This window comes from Octopus sinensis, linkage group LG1 (genome assembly GCF_006345805.1).
Source record: "Octopus sinensis linkage group LG1, ASM634580v1, whole genome shotgun sequence".
NCBI lineage: Eukaryota > Metazoa > Mollusca > Cephalopoda > Octopoda > Octopodidae > Octopus > Octopus sinensis.
Window position 1 is genome coordinate 207,007,542 of NC_042997.1, and position 15,937 is coordinate 207,023,478.

At 39.2% G+C, this 15,937-nt stretch overlaps 1 protein-coding gene across 1 annotated transcript in view; it reads left to right on the forward strand.

Moving 5' to 3' along the window:
- LOC115209664 (protein mono-ADP-ribosyltransferase PARP14-like) overlaps nt 1–15,937 on the forward strand; it is a 730,077-nt gene that overhangs the window by 24,267 nt on the left and 689,873 nt on the right. Inside the window, exons 4-5 of the mRNA XM_036508891.1 lie at nt 2,219–2,224; nt 6,983–7,017. Of these exons, the coding sequence (XP_036364784.1) occupies nt 2,219–2,224; nt 6,983–7,017 (41 nt within the window). The remainder of the gene's footprint in view (nt 1–2,218; nt 2,225–6,982; nt 7,018–15,937) is intronic.

The window sequence follows — 15,937 nt, forward strand, 5'->3', positions numbered from 1 at the left end:
CCTTTTCAATTTTCCTTTTCATTTCTATAGTTAGTTCCCTGTCAGATTCTAATACTCTTAGATACTTATAACTCTCTCCTCCTTTCAATGATTTTAATGTCTGGCCAATTGGTAATTGGATGCCTTCTCTGTTGACTACTTGTCCCTTTTCATCCTTACCAATGCCAAATTCCATGCCTGTATCTTTGCTCAAGAATCTTAGATTCTGTATTAAGGGATCTATCTCTTTTTCATTCTTACTAAAAAGCTTCTGATCATCCATGTAGAGCAAATGGTTAATTTTTCCCTTACTATTTCTGAACTGATACCTGGCCTCTTTCCTTCCTTAATACTAAACTGGGGAGGGATCAAACATAAGACAAAATATTAAAGGGGATAACGACTCCCTCTGGAAAATTCCTCTTTTGATATTAACTTTTCCTAAGAGTGTGTCACCTGAGCAGAGATCTACTTTCCATTCCTTCATGTTAAAGCTAATTAATTCTCTTTTGTTGTCTGCAATTACTGAATATACTCAAACATCCACTTAGCCATGAGTGTGGGATCACGTCATAGGCTTTCGTATAATCTATCCATGCTATTCTTAGATTTTCCTTTCTAGCTTTTTCTTCATTTAGAAATGCTTTGTCTCTATATAATGGATCATGCGTTCCTGTAGCCTTCTTTCTGCAACTCTATCATCATTGTCGTCGTTATCATTGGTGTCGCCGGCGTCATTATTATTATAGACTCTCGGAGAGTTCTTAATTACCGATTGTTCTTCACTTGAAAGCAGGCAACAACAAATCACCAAAGGTTTTCCAAGTTGTGCCTTCTCCTGTGACTCAAAGAGACAATACTCTCCTTAGAATGCGAGCTGTACCCATCAATGCCATCTTCTGGATCACTTTGAGCCTGACAGCAGCTCCAGTATTCTTCATATGCATTTTTAAAGCCCTTGAAAACTGCTCCTAATGCTCCAATTACCACCGGTATATCCATTACATTCCTCATGTCCCATTACTTTCCTATCTTGTACCGCAATGGCTGCTTTTTCTCAATTTTTTCTCTTTCCTTACATTTTACCCTAGAATCGCCTGGTATTGCAGCATCTCTTATCTTTATTTATTTATTTATTTATTTTTTCATCTTTATGGATGATCACGATATCTGGCCGTCTCACCTCTATGACTTGGTGGCACTGCATGTTATTTTGTAATGTTCATTTTCCATTGTTCCGACCATTGTTCGGCTCTCTCGAGGTTTGCTTTACTGCTCAACAACCAGTGGACATATCTGGCCACATTGTCATGTCTCCTTTTGTATTCACATTGTACCAGCTTACAGCACTCACCAACAATATGGCTTATACTTTCTCTCTTCTCAGAACATATCCTACACTGAGTGAGTCAGTGTTTTTATCAATGTGATATTTAGAGGAGTTTGTTCTGAGAGCTTGTTCTTGAGTGATGCACACTACTGCCTCCAGAAAGTCTCCTTTCTGCTGCCATTTCCAGTTTCGATTCTAATCAATCTCATCTTTATTCTTCAAGAACTGACTGTGCATTTTCTTGTCCTGCCAAATTTTCTTCCTCTGCTGTCTCTCGACTTTCTTTAATCATGTTGGATCTGCGGCTTCACTTTTAAGGTACCCTGCATTTTCACTGCTTCAATCATTTCTTCTTTACTCCCCTTGACATACCAAGCCAAGCTCTTCTCCCCTTCCCTTACACAACCTTAACTACACACTAATCCCCATTCTCCAGCTCACCTCTTTACATACAACCATGACACATCACTCTTGGGGTGTAGTTCCTTGTTCAATGTCATTAATTTACATGTTCTCAGGTCTATCTCTTGTAATTCATGCTTCTTCCAAGATACTATTCCGGCTCCACATCTCATCAAAGCAACCGCCCATGTGTTAATTGCTCTAATCTTATAGTGGCCATTTAGCTTTGAGTCCTCCTCAAATACTCTTTCTTGTACATTTCTTTCATCCTGTATTCATTCATCTTATCTCTTTCAATGACACCCAAATACTTATATCCTTCCTCTCCAACTTTCCTTATAGTTTCACCACTTTCCAGCTTGATCCCATGACTTTTACTGATTTCTCCCCCTTTTGAGAATCATTACACCACATATCTCAATCCCAAATTCCATGCCAATATCTTTGCTAATCCTCTGCACAAGTTGCCATCAAACTCACAATTTCTTTCTCAGTCTTAGCGATTAGCTCTAGGTCATCCATAAACCACAGGTTGTTTACTTTCACCCTGCCTAGAATGTACCCCACAGGCATCTTTCTTAAAAAGGCTTATTAGTGACATTATACAGGCAACAGAGGTGACAGACTGTCCCTTTGAAAGATTCCTCTTTTGATATTTACCTCTCCCAGCTTATTTCTCCATGCTGTGAGTTCAGTTCATCACGTTGCCATTGAGTTTTGTATTAGTTTCAGGATATCGTGTGGCAGCTTAAGCAGTTTAAGGTATTCAATAATCCACGAGTGTAAGACCATATCATGTTTTCCGGCAGTCCACCCATGCCATCATCAACTTTTTGTGTCTCTTTTTGCAATCAGCCAAGATAGTCTTATCGATTAGTAATTGATCCTTCATTCCTCTGCTCTTATGTCTACACCATTTTTTTTGTCCACTGGGAGTAGCTCATTCTCATCTCAGTACTTACAGATGCTGTTTGATATGATGCCTGTCATCAGTTTCCGCATCAGTGGCAAACAAGATATTGGTCTGAAATTTCCAACTTCATTCCCTTTACTTGGGTCCTTCTGGCATAGTACAATTCTTCCTGTTGTCATCCAGGCCAGTACTTGAATGTCACTATTCTGTATTTTATCCGGCTATCTTGCAATTCTCCTATGCAGAGCTGTCAAGTTTTTAACCCAAAATTCCTGAACCCCAACTGGGCCAAGCGCTTTCCAGTTAGGAATTCTCCTGCACTGTTCTCTAATCATCATCATCGTCATCATTGTTGTTTAAAGTCCACTTTCTATGCTGGCATGGGTTGGATGGTTTGACTAACCAGAAGGCTGCACCAGGCTCCAATCTGATCTGGCAGAGTTTCTACAGCCGGATGCCCTTCCTAACGCCAACCACTCCATGAGTGTAGTGGGTGCTTTTTACTTGACAACAGCATGAGGGCCAGTCAGGTGGTGCTGGCATTGACCACACTTGAAAGGTGCATTTTATGTGTCACCAACACAGGTGCCAATCAGGCAGTTCTGGCATCATCCATGACAAGGACTTCATTTAACTCAACAGGTGTTCGCAAGTGTAGTTTTTTGCGCAATGGTTGAAGGGTGCTCTTAGATGGGCTGGTTATGCTGCACTGGCATAGGCTATGGTTACGGTCTCACTTGGCTTGCCAGGTCTTCTGAAGCATAGCATATCTCCAAAGATCATGGTCACTTGTTATTGCCTCTGTGAGGCCTAACGTTCATAGGTCGTGCTTCACCATATCATCCCAGGTCTTCCAGGGTCTACCTCTTCCACAGGTTCCCTCTATTGCTAGGGTGTGGCACTTTTTCATACAGCTATCCTCATCCATACACAACACATAACCATGCCAGCGCAGTCATCTCTCTTGCACACCACATCTGATGCTTCTTAAGTCCAACTTTCATCTCAAAGGTCACTTACACTCTGTCGAGTATGTACACTGACATTACACATCCTCGGAGCCTATTGGCTTCATTTCTTTGTGAGATTACGCATATTATCAGCAGTCACGGCCCATGTTTCACTGCCATGTAGCATGGCTGTTCGTACACATGCGTCATACAGTCTACCTTTTACTCTGAGCGAGAGGCCCTTTGTCACCAGCAGGGGTAGGAGCTCTCTGAACTTTGCCTAAGCTTTTTGTATTCTAGCAGCTACACTTTCAGAGCACCCTCCCCCGCTACTGACTTTGTCACCTAGGTAACAGAAGCTATCAACTACTTGCAGTTTTTTCCCCTGGCATGTGACAAAATCTCTGACAACTTTTCCAAAAATATGTTTTTCCAGTAGATCACGGAGACGTGCATCAAGCTTGATTTTGAATACTCGACAAGCAATATCAGGTTGGTCTTGTGCATGCTCCCCTGGAAGTTGGGTGGTCTGTATCTCTGTCCATTTTGGATTTATCTTAAATGTGATGAAGTAATCTGGCTTTCCCATTGCTCTCACTATTGATATGGCATTTTGGAAGGCCTTGCTGTAAAATCATGAACTGCCAGTGATGGTTCGGTGGGAGAATAATTCTTGTTCCAGGTATTATTGTATCAGTTTGGTTGACAGTGTCAAGTAACCCTGAGTATTTTTCTGCTCTGATTGTCATTTGATGGAGTTCAGCCCACCTTAGCCTGCTCCATTCCACTGTAGGGTTTAGACGACTGCACGTAAGGAGTTGGCGACAACTGTCTCCTTTAGAACGGTCGTACCCTAACATAATATGAGAAGCCAAATACATCAACAGAATAAATGAATGAGGACAACAAACCATTCTACTGTTTGAGAGAAAAAAGGACTTTATTCACAAAGTTTACAGAGAGAGAGAGTGTTTGAGTGGTAGCGAAGTGTTGTGTATGAATGCGTGATTGTGTGTTTGTGTGTGTGACAGAAGGTACAGACAAAAGGTGTATGCACATAAAACAGAAATACAAAGCATAGGATAAGTCTCAGCATATTGAGTTAGTTTACCAGTTCATGAGGTACACAATAGTAAGAGTTCTATAACAAGATGTTAGCGGTTCATGTAGCAGAGCCAGTTACTACACGTGTAGAGGTTGGGGCTATCATGCCGTGCCGAGTCTCGATATAGTAAGTTCTTTAGATATACTGCAACTGTTTTCCGTGGTGAAAGATTCATACTAACAGTGTGAGTTAAACTTGGTCGGTGTTGATGTGTACATGTTGTTGAAGTCGACGATGGAATGGAGACGATGGTGGAGACGACGTGAAGATGAAGTACGACAATGGTGATGAAGGCAGTGGAGATTGAGAATGTCCTACATTGCAGGCATACATTAGCGTCGTAGTGGCTGAAGCTGGAGCGTGACTGGTAGGCTGGTCATCTGTCGCTGGAACTGGAACATGTCTGAGTAGCTCTGTGGTCAGTGACTAGACCTTAAAAGGTCTAAAGCTGAAAGACAAAGAATAGTGAAAACAAGTGCCTTATAAAGAGTTAAGGTGGCTCAAAATGAAGCAGGCCTTATCCGAAGGCCGTGATTGGTTAGCTGTACACTCTGGCGTGAAATAAGTCAAGAGACAGACCACGTCAGCTGCCAACTAATCAGATCAGTGGATACAACAGGGTCAAACCAACCAAAGATGGTTGTAATCTCAAACAAGATCATTCTTATTGTGTCTCTCAAACAGTGAGGTTATCAGATATGCTCCATTCTACTTTTGCCCACTGATCTACAGCATATTATAATATGATCATCCAAATTAGTTCTTACCTGCAGTTGGTAAACGTAAAAATTTATAGCTGTTAATGTTTGTCCATTTGATATCTTCATATTGACCTGTCAACCATCTAATCCCTCCGGTAGTAGCAGAACATAATGCAGTGGATCGTATGATCAGTGGATAGAGTTTATTCACTGAACATGTCCATTATGACAGTGTATGATTACATCTAGAGGGTTCTTGATATCATCCGGAACCAATGCAGCCTCCTCTGGATTCAAAGACAAGTTGTTCCGGCAACAGTGAGCCTTGGATGGTTTGAGCTTTTTGTCACGGTGTAGAAGGATTGAAATAACTTCGTTATCGAAAGTTCTACAGCATCTTGAAATGATGCTAACATGGATTTACTTGCTGAATATAACCTGTAGTGTCATGAATATATCTGCCTGCAAATCATTCATGTTTCATCCGATTCTCGTAGTGTGTATCAAAGAAGTACAGCTGTGCGAATGATGGCACTTGATTGACTTCTGACATTAAACTTCCAATGGTGTGATACACTTTACCTTGGATCTTAAATGTGAGATTAAATCAACAACACAACGAATCTGTGTGCATTATTAAACACTCAAATATTTGTTATGAAATTGTTATCGCTCAATAACGACACACTGTCTGCCAACAAATTGTAACAGATTTGGTTTCTTTGCTTTCCACATTTGAGCAGGAGTCATGGTGACTGGCATTGTGACAGGAGTACCACAACCCCAACGAAGTAATTGACCAATCACAATTGCTGTATTATGTGTTAAAGACCAATGTGTTGTTGGCAGAAAACACCCTGGGAAAAGCTAGTGAACTTTTGCACATCTTCCTCCAACTTATACAGATGGCTCACACTAGAAGGCCAGACTCAGTTGCATTTATGTGATATTATGCAGAGCCCCTTGTTTGCACCTTCCATGACAATACCTCTTACCAGCTTAAAAACTGGACAGTGTTTTTGCTTGCTGTCAACCATTGTCAACTGGTAAACATTTTGATTTTATAAACACAGGCATTTGTGCATTCATTTTCTATCACACGTTTGGCTAACACGTTATTCAGCTGACTTTGTTAAATGTGAAAATATCTTTTGTACTTTCTCCCAAACACACGTAAACCTTATTACCTTGCACAATGTTGTCAATTAACCTTTTAGCATTTAGACTGGCCAAATCTGGCCCTAACATATAACTTGTCTTATATTTAAACTGGAAAGATCCGGCCTTTGTAACACCTACCCTACAATGTCATGCTAAAAAGATAATCACGTTATCAAAATGTTTAAGCTATGAGATAATGGCATCGATTCAAAACAATGTGAATAGACAAGCATTGCATTTGGCTGAGGAATCTGAATGGTAAAGGGGGGAGATGGATTCCTGTCTGAGTCCTGCCCAGTTGTTCTGATCTCTCTCTTAACTGTAATTATATGAGAGAGAGAGAGAGAGAGAGAGAGAGAGAGAGAGAATTTACTTTGACAACAAATGATGTATTTAATACCTTAACAATGTTTTTCCTAATTATTTTATTTTCATTTGCAGAGCAAAAATACCTGTTGAAATCATGGCGGAGAAAGGTATTTATTTATTTTTTAATCATAGTTTTGTAAAATTTTCTTTTTTTGACTTAAATTTTCAAAAATAATATTTGTGAAAATTTACAGAAATAAAACAATAAAACTTTTACCCATCATCATCATCAGCAGCATCAGCATCATCATTATCATCAGCTTCATGATTATAAACTTATCATCAACATCACCGTCATCATTGTGATAACCACCATCATCATCGTCATCATCATCATGAGCATCATCATCATAAACATCATGGTCATGATGTCCATTATGATGATGCATAGACAGCAACTAGCCTGAAAGTATGTCCTTCACAGTCTTTCACGTCCAAAACCAGTGACTTACCTTCCGGATCCAGGAAGATCATCTGTATTGCAAGATCCAGATTTTTCTGAACCATCACGGTAACTCCACCTCTCGCTCCCAGATGACTTCCCAAGATCCATACACCTGCTTAATACAAAGAAATTTCAAATTCCAAAATATCAACTTAAATTGAAAATAACTGAATTTGTGATGAATCCTAGAAATGCTGACTGCCATGGGTGAATGATATATTTTGAGAGACAAACTTTGAGGTACCAAGTGAGGTGATATTTTTGCAGAAAATAAAACAAACTTGAATATAGAATTGCTGTGAAAACAGCTTAGCAGATCAGGTAAATACCCTTGAAAGACACACAAAAAGAAGAGTGGCCTCACAAGCCACTACAGAGAATCAAAGTGTGTACCTCTCTAATTTCAGTTAAACTGTACCCTTAAGTAAACTCTGACATCATCTACCATCTTCTAAAATGCTAAATATCTTAAAATTACAGAAATATTTTAATTTGTTAAAAATAATCACCTTTTGTTTTTGTCACTTGTTTTATAGCTAATATTTATTGACAAGGTTTTCACTGTAACATTCCTATCATAGAGCACTTTCATTCTAACACAACTTTTGTATAATTTCCTTTTAAAATAATTCACATATTTTGATTTAAAATCAATTTGGGGGGTTACTTAACATATTTTTTGGTCATTTAAAGCCACACCACTGTTTTGTGGCTAATATCTTTTAATGAGTTCCTCACAAAAAATTCATCTCATCGAGCACATTCTTTGAAAGTCAATTTCTTTCAAAATAATTGAAATATTTTCATTCAAAATCAATTTTTCACTTGACTTTCTCATTTTCACCTCAAATATTTTCACCTAACTTTTTTCTTATGAACTATAATGATGATGATGATGATGAAATTTCAATTAATTTATATCCAAATGTAGATTTGGATGGACCATTATTACGAAAAAAAAACTGAATGGAATTTAGTCTGGAACTGACTTAGCGATGGAGGCGATAAGTACTTATGAGTGATTCAAATTTGACCTTAAGAATATATTAACCACTATTATAGATTAATCATATCTATATCTATCTGTTTGTCTCTTTTTCTCTCTCTCTCTCTCTCTCTCTCTCTGTATATATATATATATATATATATATATATATATATATATATATATCATCATTATTGTTTAACGTTCATTTTCTATGCTAGCATGCATTCGACAGTTTGACTGGGGACTGGCAAGCCAGGAGGCTGCACTAGGCTCCAATCTGACCTGACAAGGTTTCTATAGATAGATGCCCTTCTTAACCCCAACCACTCTGAGAGTGTAGTAGGTGCTTTTTGCATGTCACTGGCTCAGGGAGCCAATCAGATGGCACTGACATCGACCAACACTTGACTGGTGCTTATTACGTGCCACTAGCACAAGTGCCAGTCAGGTGGCACTGACATCGACCCGCACTTGAATGGTGCTTATTACGTGCCACCAGCACAAGTGCCAGTCAGGTGGCACTGACATCGACTCAAACTTGAATGGTGCTTATTACGTGCCACCAGCACAAGTGCCAGTCAGGTGGCACTGACATCGACCCAAACTTGAATGGTGCTTATTACGTGTCACCAGCACAAGTGCCAGTCAGGTGGCACTGACATCGACCCAAACTTGAATGGTGCTTATTACGTGCCACCAGCACAAGTGCCAGTCAGGTGGCACTGACATCGACCCAAACTTGAATGGTGCTTATTACGTGCCACCAGCACAAGTGCCAGTCAGGTGGCACTGACATCGACCCAAACTTGAATGGTGCTTATTACGTGTCACCAGCACAAGTGCCAGTCAAGTGGCACAGATATCGACCCACACTTGAATGGTGCATATTACGTTCCACCAGCACAATTGCCAGTCAGATGGCGCTGGCATCGACCCACACTTGAATGGTGTTTATTACGTGCCACCAGCACAAGTGCCAGTCAGGTGGCACTGACATCGACCCACACTTCAATGGTGCTTATTACGTGCCACCAGCCCAAGTGCCAGTCAGATGGCGCAGATATCGACCCACACTTGAATGGTGCATATTACGTTCCACCAGCACAATTGCCAGTCAGATGGCGCTGGCATCGACCCACACTTGAATGGTGTTTATTACGTGCCACCAGCACAAGTGCCAGTCAGGTGGCACTGACATCGACCCACACTTCAATGGTGCTTATTACGTGCCACCAGCCCAAGTGCCAGTCAGATGGCGCTGGCATCGACCCACACTTGAATGGTGTTTATTACGTGCCACCAGCACAACTGCTTGTCATGTGCCACTGACATCGACCCACACTTGAATGTTGCTTATTATGTTCCACCTGCACAAGTGCCAGTCAAGTGGATCTGGCATTGCCCACAACTAAATTTCCATTTCCATTTTTATTTCAATCTCGATTTGCTTTTGGTTTTTGATTTTACTCGATTTAATATGTCCTCTCAAGCATTGCGCATCACCTGGTGATTCAAGGTTACTTTTATAGGGCTGGTTATGCGACATTTGTGTAGTCTATGGCTGTGATCTCACTTTGCTTGCTGGGTCTTCTCAATCACAGCATATCTCTAAAGGTCTTGGTCTCTTGTCATTGCTTCTGTGAAGCCCAATGTTCGAAGGTCATGCTTCACCACCTCATCCCATGTCTTCCTGGGTCTCCCTCTTCCATGGGTTCCTTCCACTGTTAGGGTGTGACACTTCTTCACACAGCTCTCCTCATCCATATGCAGCGCGGTCATCTCTCTTGTACACCACATCTGATGCTTCTAATGTCCAACATTTCTTTCAGGAGGCTTTCACTCTGTCATGTATGCACACTGACATTAGACATCCAGCAGATCATACTAGCTTCATTTCTTTTAAGCCTATGTATGTCCTCAACAGTCATGGCCCGTGTTTCACAGCTGTGTAGCATGGCTGTTCACACATGTGCATCATACAACCTACCTTTCACTCTGAGTGAGCGGCCCGTCGTTACCAGCAGAGGTAGGAGCTCTCTGAACTTTGCCCAACCTATTCTTATTCTAGTGGCAACGTTTTCAGAGCAATCACCCACACTACAGACTCGGTTGCCTAGGGAGCAGAACCTATCAACTACTTCTAGTTTCTTACCTTGGCATGTGATGGAATCTGTTTTCTGAACATCTTCGGTGTTTATTGCACCTGTGCATCAGCTGCACACAAAAACTATCTTCCTGGTTAACTTTTCTTTGATATTGCTGCACCTCTTATGTGTCCATAGCTTACTCTGAGTACATCTTATGGAGTTTCTACCACTGCTTTTTCTACAGATCGAGCAGGGCCAATTACCTGAAGGGGTTTGTGCATTGTCTGCTTTCCTACTTACTAGGACTTTGGGTTTTACTACATTGACTTTAAGGCCCGTCAGTTCTAGACCTTGCTTCCATACCTGGAACTTCATTTCTAGTTCTGGCAGTGGCTCAACAATTAGAGCAAGATCATCAGCATAGAGAAGTTCCCAGGAGAAGCCTGTCTTGAATTCCTCTGTTATTGCCTGGAGGACTATAATGAATAAGAGGGGGCTGAGCACTGATCCTTGGTCAGCCCCTACTTCTACCTGGAATTCTTCACTATACTCATTGTTACCAACCTTCACATTATTGACAGCATCTCTATACAAGGTCTGTACAGCTCTTACGAACCACTTGTCAATCCTTAGTTTCCCTATTGCCCAACAGATAAGGAATCAGGGGAGCCTGTCAAAGGCTTTCTCCAAGTCAACAAAAGCCAAGTACAGATGTTTATCTTTGGCTAGGTACTTCTCCTGCGGTTGCCTTACCAGAAATATAGCATCAGGGGTGTTTTTCCCTGGCACAAAACCAAACTGCGTCTCATATACAAAATAATATATATACAAAATAATTGGACAAAATAATGGAAACACCTTAAAGTTTCAAACAAATTTATTTTAATATGGGGCAGGACAGCCTTTGCCAGCAATTAGAGCTTGAATTCTATGATGTATGGACTCATACAAAGTTTGAATTTTCTCCAAAGGTATTTTTGTCCATTCTTCAGCTAAAACAGTCTCCAGTTCTTGTAGTGGTGGTGGTGGAGGATATCGACTCCTTACTTGTTTTTCTAAAATGCATCATAAATGTGCAATAATACTGAGATCTGAGGACTGTGGAGGCCAGAGAAGATGTTCAACTTCACTAGAATGTTCCTCGTGCCATTCAGTAACAACTTTAGCTGTGTGAATTGGTGCATTATCATCCTGAAGGATTTCTTTTCACTCCAGAAACAGTTCTGCAACCATAAGATGAATTTGATCAGATAAAATGCTTAAATAGTCTTGACTATTGATTCTGCCATGAAGGGAAACCATTGGGCCGGCGGATTTCCAAGATATAGCCCCCCCTCCCCATCATCACAGATCCTCCTCCATGTTTAACAGTTGGAAGAAGGCATTCTGGGTCAAATGCTTCTTTTGGCTGTCACCACACGTACACTCAGCCAGTGGTCAGAAATAAGGTAAAGGATGACTTGTCTAAGAAAATAACATTCTTTCACTGCTCTAGGGACCAATTCTGTAGGTTTTTACTCCTCTCTAAATGCTTTGCAACGTTTGTTTTTGAAAGGATTGGTTTTCTGATTGCAGTCCTCGCATGAAATCTGGCTTTGTGTAGCTCCTAGCCAACTGTTTTTATTGAAACTGGATTGTCAAGGTGGTCATTAAGCTCTGCAGTGATTTTGGGAGTTGTACTTCTGTGATCTTTTCTAACAATTCGCGTAAGAGTCAGACGGTCCCTATCTGAAAGTTTTGGTTTTCTTCCAGAGTTTTGTTTCAACGAGGAGGTTTTCCCCTCTTTTTCTAAGGGTATCATTACTTTTGAGGCAGTACTTCTTGATATGTCAAGCATTTCAGCTGTTTCTGTTATGCTAGTGCCTGTGATAAGAGCACCAATAATTTGACCTCTTTGAAAGTTCGATAGATCTGTCATTTTAAAACAGCAAATTTGTCAAAACATATTAAGCAACACTAATAATAAATCAAAAAACATAAAAATAAACAAGCTGTAGACGGTTTTATAGATATTTCAAAATTATGATGCTAGGTGTTTCCATTATTTTGTCCAACCCCTGTATGTATGTATATATATAACTTATTAATAAGGGCAAACGAAAAAATTTCTAATGCCAAATATGCCGAAACTAGACATTGTCCATAACCATATAATTTATCACAATAAGCACGCTACTCGAAAAAGGTCGACAGAAATTTCTAAAAAATTAGAGTAAGTATTTCATTTATTTCTTTGCCGCATTTATTACTGACGAAGGGAGGGTTCTTATGAACTAACCCTGAAATCAGTCCGATATAGTAATAACGGAATTTTGTAGAAATTTCTATCGACCTTTTTCGAGTAGCATGCTTATTGCGATAAATTATATGGTTATGGACAATGTGTCTAGTTTCGGCATATTTGGCATTAGAAATTTTTTCGTTTGCGCTTATTTATAAGTTGTTTATAAATTTAACCTTTAAAAGTATTTTTTTAATATGCTGGCCATTGATAAAATTTTTTTTGGAAAACATTTTATCCTACATTAGATGTATATATATATATATATATATATACATGTCCCATCCCTTTCTCAGCCTTCATTCTTTGATTTCCTTTTCCTCTACTTAACTTGTCTCTCCCTCTCTCTCATTCTTCACTCTCTCTCCCCTCTCTCATTCTTCATGGTTTCCTCACAACCATTTCCCTTTCTTCTCTCTCTTTCTCTTGCTCCTCCTCCCCCTCCCGTCGCGACCCACGACGTGACTTCCGCTACTGTCTTTTCTAGCTTGACTTTCTCAAGGTGTGGACGGCAATTCTTTTTGCTCCGTTCGTCGTTCACAGAAATCAGCGTTCATAATACTTTTTTCGTTCGGCGTTAACAGCCCTTCTTATCTTGTTTTTCCTTGTCCTGTCTTTTACTGCTTATATTTTGTACTGTCGTTACTGTCCTGTTTTTGTTACCATTTTTACCCCTCTGCGAAAAGATCACAAATTTTAATTGATTTGCTTTTCGCAGGAAGGAAAGTTTCTTATCGAAGATACATTTCGCCTTCACCTTCGAAACGTAGAGTAGATGAAACCATGGCGACTGAAGAAGGGGTTTTTTCTTTGTGTTAATTGTCCTGTACTCTATTTTTTTGTTGTTTAAAAAAATGTCCAGTTCCTTGGGTTTGTGTCTATGTTTTCGTTTCTCATTGTGTTCGACATTTTTTTTGGTGTCCTGTACTCATATATGCATATATATATACATGTAGAGGTAGGTGCGTACATATATGTATATATATGTACATATGTTTTATTTATTAATATATATATATATATAGATTTATATATATATATATATATATATATATATATATATATATATATATATATATGTATATAAATAAATGTAAAGAAAATGTAGATGGGAATAGAAATAAAAATAAAAACAAAATTAATAATAATCAAAATAATTATAATAGAGAAACACATTGGAATTTTATAGAATACAAGGAGCATATAAAAAACACAGAAAATATATATAGAATAAAGAATAAAAATAAAAATAGGAATATAAGGAAATATATAAGATTAAATGATAGGCAAAAATTAGATCCAATTATAAATAATAAAGATGATAACAATAATAGCGTAAATAAGGATACGAGAAATAATAATATAAACACAGATAAAAATAAAATAATTTGGTTGATAGTACCTTATGGGATCCAGATTAAAGATAATATTATAAAAGAAATCACTAAAACAATAGAATCATTTATTATAGAAACATATTTTCTAAAAATAATATAGGAGTAGGATATACTACTACTAATAATGTAAGGAATATTATTTCATCACTAAATAAATATAAGTTGAATGAATATTGCAATAATAAATTAAATAATTATTCCAATAACATTGGTAGAGACTACAAAAATTGCAATTGTAGGGACAAAAATTATTGTAAATTTAAAAACAAATGTAACTTAATGGATGTAGTATATAAATGTGTGGTTTCTTTAAAGGAAGATAGGAATGACCAAAGCAAAATAAATAGTAGGAATATTGAAGTAAGCTCAGACAGGACATACATAGGTTCAACATCGAATAAAATTAAACAAAGAATAGCGCAGCATTTGCACTCATTTAAAATTAAGAAATTAATGAACTCGACAGGCTTACATTTGGAGCCTAAAATCTAAAGAAATTAAATATAAACTAAAGTGGGGGAAAATAAGGAAAACGAAATCGTATAGAATAGGGAATAAGTTCTGTCTGTTGTGTACTCACAAATTTATGCAGATTTTATGGGCTAAAACAACATTGCTCAATGCGCAGAATGAAAGAAAAATTAATTGCAAACATAAGCTGAAATCTTTAATCACTAAGTTCTGATTCTCAAGTAAATAAACAAAAATTAATTGTAAGAAATTAAAACTTAGTTATAGCCTTTGGATCAAAATTACTATTATATACCATTCATCATCATCATCATCATCATCATCGCTTAATGTCCGTTTTTCGTGCTAGCACAGATTGGATGGTTCGACCGGGGTCTGGGAAGCCAGGAGCCTGCACCAGGCTCTAGTCTGATCTGGCAGTATTTCTACAGCTGGATTCCCTTCCTAATGTCAACCACTCCGTGAGTGTAGTGGTTGCTTTTTTCGTGCCACTGGCACAGAAGCCAGTCAAGGCGATGCTGGCATCAGCCACGTTCGGATGGTGCTTTTTACATGCTACCGGCACAGATATCACAACTACAATTTCCATTTGATATTTATTTTGATGTTGATGCACTTGACTCAATAGGTCTCCTCAAGCACAGCAGGTCATGTGCCACCAGCACAGAAGCCAGTCAAGGCAGTGCTGGCATCAGCCACGTTTGGATGGTGCTTTTTATGTGCCACCGGCACAGGTATCATAACTGCAATTTCCGTTTGATATTTATTTTGATGTTGATGTACTTGACTCAATAGGTCTCCTGAAGCACAGCAGGTCACCCTTTGATCCAAGGTAAGCACAGCAGGTCGGTCTGCAATCGAAGGTACTTTGGATGGGCTGGGGCTATGCGAAACTGGTGCAGGAAACAGCCATGAACTCACATTATTTGTCGGTTCTTTGCAGTCATAGCATATCTCCAGAGATCTCGGTCTTTCGTCATTGCCTCTGTGAAGCCTAACGTTTGAAGGTCATGCTTGACCACCTCATCCCATGTCTTCCTGGGTCTACCTCTACCCCGGATACCTTCAACTGTTTGGGAGTGGCACTTCTTCACACATCTCTCCTCATCCATCCACAGTACATGACCATACCAGCGCAAACGTCTCTCTTGCACACCACATCTGATGCTTCTTATGTCCAGCATTTCTCTCAGGATGCTTACACTCTGTCGAGTATGCACACTGACATTACACATCCAGCGGATCATACTAATTTCATTTCTTTCGAGCCTACGCATGTCTTCTGCAGTCACGGCCCATGTTTCACAACTGTGAAGCATAGCAGTTTGTAAAAATGTATCGTACAATCTACCTTTCAC